The sequence below is a fragment of the Callorhinus ursinus genome, unplaced genomic scaffold (genome assembly GCF_003265705.2).
Source record: "Callorhinus ursinus isolate GAN/ISIS: 27379988/994484 unplaced genomic scaffold, GSC_fseal_2.0 scaffold20, whole genome shotgun sequence".
In the NCBI taxonomy this organism is placed as follows: domain Eukaryota; kingdom Metazoa; phylum Chordata; class Mammalia; order Carnivora; family Otariidae; genus Callorhinus; species Callorhinus ursinus.
The window spans coordinates 22,573,828-22,580,851 of NW_027397082.1; the positions used below are offsets into that span (position 1 = coordinate 22,573,828).

The following is a 7,024-nucleotide window of genomic DNA, read 5'->3' on the forward strand; positions in this document are numbered from 1 at the left end:
GCCCTATAATTCACCCAGTTTCAGTATATAATTCAGTGGCTTGTAGTCTACTACCAGAATTGTGCATCTATTAACCATAATTAACATTTTCATTACTCCAGAAAGAAACTCCATACCTCTTATCTGTCACCCCCCACCCCAATCTCCGCTCCAGGCAACCAATAATCTAATACTTGTGTCTATAGAGTTGCTTATCCTGGATATTTCCTCTAAATGGAATCACACAATCTATGGTCCTTTGTGACTGGCTTCTTTCACTTGGCGTCCTGTTTTGGGGCTTCATCCATGTGGCAGCATGCATTAGAACTTCATTCCTTTTTGTGGCCGAATAATATTCCATTGTACGGACAGACCACACTCGTGTATCCGTTCATCCGCTGAGAGCATTTGAGTTGTTTCTGCTCTCGGCTGCTGTGAGTCCTGGTGCTGTGGGTGTAGTGTGCGTCAGACTCGCTGCGGGTGGTTCTGTCCCCTCTTTTATTTCTTTAGTCATTTGAGTCTTCACTCTTTTGCTCGTGTCTGATTTTTTTCCCCGTAAAATGGGCAATAGTGAAATTTGCTAGTAGACTTGACTGCCATGAGCCATGAGTGCTTCTCCAACTTTAATCTGCACGCGATCTTGTTAAGCAAATTCAGGTTTTCCATCTCTGACAAATGCCCAGGGGATAGCGATGATGCTGTTCCAGGGGCCACACCTGTTTCTCAGCTTGTTTTCGGTTTCCTCCCGTTCTCTCGGGAAAAGTGTTCGTTAGGAGCATCTTCTGTTGCTTTATGGATCCACTTTCCCAAGATGTCCAGCGAATTTCTCTCTAGGACTGTGGGAGAGAAAGCTGTCCCCTTGCCCCTTCACCCGGCCTTCTCTGACCTGTATCTCTTCCCCTCTCAGCGGGCAGTTCTGTGAGGCTCCTCCCCGCCCTCCCGCCCCCAGAAGCCCCTGCGAGGGGACCGAGTGCCAGAACGGGGCCAACTGCGTGGACCAAGGCGGCGGGCCCGTGTGCCAGTGCCTCCCAGGCTTCGGCGGCCCCGAGTGCGAGAAGCTGCTCAGTGTCAACTTTGTGGATCGGGACACCTACCTGCAGTTCACAGACCTGCAGAACTGGCCCCGGGCCAACATCACGCTGCAGGTGCGCACCCAGGGTGCCTGGTTGCAGAGGGGAGTCGGGCAGGTCAGAGCAACGGGGCGGGGGGGGGGGCGGAGAACTGGGAGGAGCCTGTGTTAAAACTCTTTGGATGTGGGTCCAGCAGATGTGGGAAGGTTATTGGGTCACAAAAGCAATCTCAGGGAAGTGGGGGGTGGGGGGCGGGGGAGTGGTCTCTGGCAGCTGGATCCTCTCCTGCCACCCTGTTTCACGGGCTCCTCAGCGCCAGCCTCCAGCGCTGCACTCTCTCCACGTGGCTGGGACACGGCCGGAGTTGGCCCCAGGCTTCAGCTCTGGTCTTGTATCTTTAGCCTCCTGGCCCTGGGGCCCTTATTTTGCTGTTTCCTGTCTTGAATTTCATCTCCAAACATCAGTTTGTGGAGGGCAAAAAGCACATCCCACTTGAACAGCACTGTTTGCCAAACAGTTCTTGGGGAGGGAGAAGAGGGGAGGGTGCACATCACATAAGATGATGAAAGTCTGTGTGTCCTCTTTGGCTAGCTGGCTCTTCCTCCACCTGCATTCCCTACCCCAGCAGCCACGTCTCTTTCTCCTTTGCTCACAGAGCTCCTCAGCCTCCCAACGTGCTCTCTGTGCTCTCCCCCATTTCATCACCTCTCCCAAATCCTGCCCACATTCACGGTCTACACTGTGAGAACCCAGCTAGCCTAACTGCTCAACAACATAAAATTCCCCCAAATCCTCTCAGCCAGGGCCTCAGGCTCCTCCTTAGAGAGGGGAAGTCTGCCCTGCTGCCCCACTCCCTCGTCGCAGGCTCTGCCCTGTCAGCTGGTAGGACAGCAATCAATGGCCTCAGGGCAGATCTCTGATTGGCCTGCCTTCAGCCACATGCCCATTCCTGGCCCGGCCACAGAGTCCAGCGAGAGGGGGGATATGATGGGTCCAGCCTGGGCCCTGTGCCAGCCCTGAGACCAGGGAGTCAGGCTCTTCACCAGAAGAAATGGGGGAAGAGGGACAAGGCAGGCTCATGGTTCCTACAGCATCGGAGAGAGATCTCCCTCCCCAGGTAACTCCCGTTTTGCTTGCACGGCTCCAGAGACAGGCACTACCTCCTGAGTGGCTCCTTCCAGGCTGGGGTGGTCATGGCTGTTAGAGAGCCTTCCTTAAACTTGTCCTCTTGGTGATTCCCAGAGACCCACAGAATAGGCTACCCCACAGACTTTCCTTTCTGGGCAGGTAGCCCTAAGGTCTCTTACCTGCCCCTCCTAGCACAGAGTTTCCAGGCCTCAGCGGTCCATCTGCCTTCTCTCTGCAGCCCTGGCCAGCCTGGCAGTGGATGGCATTTGAACCCAGGGGCTATTGGCCTCTGTCACCATCCCCTGGAGGATGTGTCCCCTGGGCAGGCTGGGTAGTCAGGGGAGGACCGCTCTGCACACAGCATTTCCTCTTCCAAATGTGGGTCCTCCATCTGCCCCACCTACCCGTGGCCACTGCTGTGTGGGGTGGGGTGGGGTGGGAGAGAAAGTGCCCTTGCCCCTCAGGTCTCCACAGCGGAGGACAACGGAATCTTGCTGTACAATGGGGACAATGACCACATCGCAGTGGAGCTGTACCAGGGTCATGTGCGTGTCAGCTACGACCCAGGCAGCTACCCCAGCTCTGCCATCTACAGGTAAGGCTCCATCATGCCCCCCACCCTCCCTCAGGGTCTCCCGGGCCAAGAGCAGATGGTTATCGGGACCACCAGGACCTGGGCTGCTTGAGTGGGAAGGGCATTTGAATCATCTAGTGGGGCCCTAGCTTGGGGCTGAGGCTGAGGCCTGAGCAGTGGGCCCAGCCTTCCCTATCCCACCTCCTCCTCACCGGGGGCTCCTTCGTGGGAAGGGAGAGATGGTAAGTTGGAAACCCCTGCCCCAAACTGCTCGGCTTTCCCCAGAGTGTCCTGAGAAGGGAAGCAGGAGGGACCAGGCCCTAGGCCACAGGGTCTACACACCCTCCTCCCTTAGAGATGTTATTCCTTGGGAAACAGCTGCTGTACCAGTGGCCTTTCTGGGGAAGGGCCCAGGCAGAGATGGGCCAAACTGAAGCCCATTCCCTGCGGTGGGGGCACCTCCTCTTCTTCCAGTGCTGAGACGATCAACGACGGGCAGTTCCATACTGTTGAGCTGGTCACCTTTGACCAGATGGTGAATCTCTCCATTGATGGAGGCAGTCCCATGACCATGGACAATTTTGGCAAACACTACACGCTAAACAGCGAGGCCCCCCTCTACGTGGGAGGTAAGGACCTGGCCCAGGGAGAGGCTGTGGCTGGCTCACGTGATGGGGACAGCCATTCCAGGTGGGGCTTCTGTTGCTCTCTGGCTTAAGGTTTGCCAGGAGGGCCTGGTGCCCAGGCCGCTGGACAGTGGGGGTATTCCAAGCCACCGGTGAATTTTCCTTCTCAGCCTGGAGCCCAGGCTGACCAAGAACGATGGGTACCTGGGTTCAGTCTGAGGCCTGGCCTTGAGGGGACCCTGGAGCTTTCCCAGCTATCTTCCGAAGTGGGCACCTTTCCTCTTGGCTTTGGGCCAGAAGGGGCTTGTCAAGTGTTCAGGGTCCACTCCCAGTCTTGGAGCCCTCTGAGGCTCAGAGCTGCTGCAGGAGGGCCCGGGCTGGGAGTCCATGCATCAGCTGAGGACCTCCCAGGTGGCTTTCTGTACTTTGCAGGCAAACATTTCCAGGTCCAGACAAGTCAGGTTTTTGCAACAGTGGGGCTTTCTCAGTGCTGCAGAGGGCCCTGGCGAGACTTTGGGCAGCTGTGAAGGAGAGAACTCTGGGTTCTAATCCCAGCTCTGCAGTTTATTAGTCGTACAATTTCAGGCAAATCACTGAGTACCAGATGGGGTTTAGCCACTCCAACCTCGGAGGGTTGCTGTGATGACCACAAAAGCAGGTGACAAAGCTCTAGGCTCAGGTTCTTTGTTGCTTTTGGAGTAAGGAGGTAAGAGCTGGTGTCCCACAGGGTAGGAAGGAGCCTTGGGTGAGGGCAGCCAGACCTTAGGCACCCAGGGCTTTCTTTGTCAGCTGGCTACTGCTAGGCCTGGCACCCCCGGGATCTGGTCATAAAGGGGGCAGCTTTTCTATTTCTTCCGGGAAAGGAGTCTGGACCCTCCAATGTGGCAAAGGACCTTGGCGCAGGGCTGCAGAGACAGAAGGGCCGAGGGTGGGAGGGAACACTGTGCAGATGCCCAGCGGACCTCAGCGGTGAGTGCCAGGCATGGTCTGAGCCTGACTCGGCCCAGCTCTCCCCCCTCCTGCCCACCCCAGGGATGCCAGTGGATGTGAACTCAGCTGCCTTCCGCCTGTGGCAGATCCTCAATGGCACCAGCTTCCATGGTTGCATCCGAAACCTATACATCAACAATGAGCTGCAGGACTTCACCAAGACGCGGATGAAGCCGGGTGTGGTGCCAGGCTGTGAGCCCTGCCGAAAGCTCTACTGCCTCCATGGCCTCTGCCAGCCCAGGGCCGCCCCAGGGCCCGTGTGCCACTGTGAGGCCGGCTGGGGGGGCCTGCACTGTGACCAACCAGCGGACGGCCCCTGCCGTGGCCACAAGTGAGCCTGGGCTGGGTTTAGGCAGCCCTCACCCCCTGCCCCACCTGCGGCTTCCCTTCCCTTCCCTTCCCTTCCCTGCAAGCTCCTATTGCCAGGGCGAGGGCTGCTGCATGGACTATATTTTTAAACCCCCAAACTGGAACATGTGGCCCAACACAGGGTTTTATTTTTTTTTCTAATTTTCAGTTTTTATTAATAGGAAGGCATCCCTAGGGACACAGAATCACACTTTGCTCCCCTTTGCTCTTGGGCACAGAATAACAATCCCATGACGCCTAGGACTGGACTGGCTCCAGCCTATTCTCACAGTACCTTTTCTCTGTCCCCTCCAGGTGTGTCCACGGAAAATGTGTGCCGCTCGACGCTCTCTCCTACAGCTGCCAGTGCCAGGATGGGTACTCGGGGGCTCTGTGCAACCAGGCTGGGGCACCTGCAGACCCCTGTGGGGGCCTGCAGTGCCTGCATGGCCACTGCCAGGCCTTGGCCACCAAGGGGGCACACTGTGTGTGTGACCCTGGCTTTTCGGGCGAGCTGTGTGAGCAAGGTCAGGGACCCCCCTCCTGACGTGCCCTCTCCACAACTTGCAGTAGTGACTTGACTTTTCCTCCTCCCAACCTGGCAACCCCTCTGTGCCCTCTCCCCTCTCCGCTGCTATGGGGCTATAGTACCTCTGGGCTTTGAGCCCCATCACCAGATAAATGGCCCAGCTTGCCCTGAAGCCCCCCTTACCCGGAGAAGTGCCCCTTCTGGCTGGGGTCTCTCCTTACAGAAGGGACTGCCCAGGGTAAAAGCTCCTGCCCAAACCCCTACATCTTGGCCCCATTACCTTGTGCCCCCGGGAGCAGCAGGAAGTCTGAGGGTTGGGAACTCTTTCCCAGGCCCTCCCTGGCCCCTGTGACCAAAATGCTTCTGTAGGAATAGAGACTGCTGAGGCTGGGCAGAAGGAAGGGGAGAAGTCCAGAACTCAAGCACCTTCAGGGTCCCCAAGGGCCCCCTATGCTCCTGGCACAAATTCCTTCTCTATTCTTCCCTTCCCAGCCTTCAGCCTCCTCTTGCACGGAGCCCACTTACCTGGCAGCCCAATCTGTCCTGGAGGCTCCTGGCAGCTAGAAAGTTCTTCCTTCCTACTCACTGGACTGTGGGCCCAGGAGGAAGCCTGTGCATGTGCATGTCTGGTGGGGACAGAGGTGGAGTCTGAGGGCTAGAGGCCCTGGTGCTTGGAGGCTGCCTCTCCTCCTCCTGCCTTGCCCCTGGGCCACTGCGGACTCCCTGGGTGTGCCCTGAGGCTTTCTCTTGGTGTCTGTCCTATCCAGAGTCCGAGTGCCGGGGCTCCCCTGTCCGGGACTTTCACCAGGTCCAGAGGGGCTATGCCATCTGCCAGACCACGCGCCCGCTGTCGTGGGTGGAGTGCCGGGGCTCATGCCCAGGTCAGGGCTGCTGCCAGGGCCTGAGGCTGAAGCGGAGGAAGTTCACCTTTGAGTGCAGCGACGGGACCTCTTTTGCGGAGGAGGTGGAGAAGCCCACCAAGTGTGGCTGTGGCGTCTGCGCCTAGCGCCTGGCTGGACGGGGAGGGGGCACGGCTGCAGCGGAGCCCGGTGGCCAGCAGCAGGGTCCGGGGTGCGGGCCGGCGGCGCGGCTCCTGCGTGGGGGGGGGGGGGCCCCCCCACCGGGGGCGCTGGGGGGGGGGGGGGGGCGGGGCGAGGGCGGGGCCCGGTCTGCAGGCCGCCCTCTCCGGAAGTGCCTTGCACAAATAGGCGCTTAATAAATATCTGTTGAATGAATGTGTGCTTGAGGTCAGGCCAAGAAGTGCAGAATGGTGACACCCTCTGCTTGCCTACTATTTGGGTCTGAAAAAGGGACTGGCGCCTTCCCCAACCGTTAGCTTTTCCCTCTCACCTGTGTCCCATGCTGGCCGCAGAAGCCCCTTGCCCCCTGCCCATACATAACCTTGCAGCCTCCCCTGGGGCAGCCAGCCTGGCTCTCTGCTCCGCTTGCTGCTGCAGCATCTGCTAGCAGTAGGCCAGGCTGCAGAGGGGAAGGGCCCTCCTGCTGGCCAGAAAGGGACTGACCCTTGCCCCCTGGGCTGAGGAGCGCTACAGCCACTGCTTCATGGTAATGGGGTTGGGTCTTAGGACCAGAACTCTGAATCCTGAAGTTAGGGGTTGACCATTGTAGCTTCAAGGAGGGGGCTCTCAGGTGGAGGAAATGCCCACTGGGTCTGTTTGGGGTGGCAATCCCACCAGAGAGGATGGTGGGGAGGGGAGGGGGGAGGTTGGTTCTTGGTTCTAGCTGAATAACCACCACATCCAGACCCTGACCACCAAAA

At 58.3% G+C, this 7,024-nt stretch overlaps 1 protein-coding gene across 4 annotated transcripts in view; it reads left to right on the forward strand.

Annotated features, from left to right (window-relative positions):
- Positions 1 to 6,341, forward strand: part of SLIT1 (slit guidance ligand 1) — a 164,821-nt gene extending 158,480 nt beyond the window's left edge. For 3 of the 4 annotated variants that reach the window (XM_073904381.1, XM_073904382.1, XM_073904384.1), the window contains 6 exons: positions 887 to 1,124; positions 2,642 to 2,772; positions 3,226 to 3,380; positions 4,410 to 4,698; positions 5,031 to 5,242; positions 6,012 to 6,341. In XM_073904381.1, coding sequence (XP_073760482.1) covers positions 887 to 1,124; positions 2,642 to 2,772; positions 3,226 to 3,380; positions 4,410 to 4,698; positions 5,031 to 5,242; positions 6,012 to 6,250 — 1,264 coding nt within the window. In that variant the 3' untranslated portion in view covers positions 6,251 to 6,341. Of the gene's footprint in view, positions 1 to 886; positions 1,125 to 2,641; positions 2,773 to 3,225; positions 3,381 to 4,409; positions 4,699 to 5,030; positions 5,243 to 5,736 lie in introns of all 4 variants that reach the window. The other variant, XM_073904383.1, reaches the window with a different exon arrangement.
- The last annotated feature ends 683 nt before the right edge of the window (positions 6,342 to 7,024 follow it).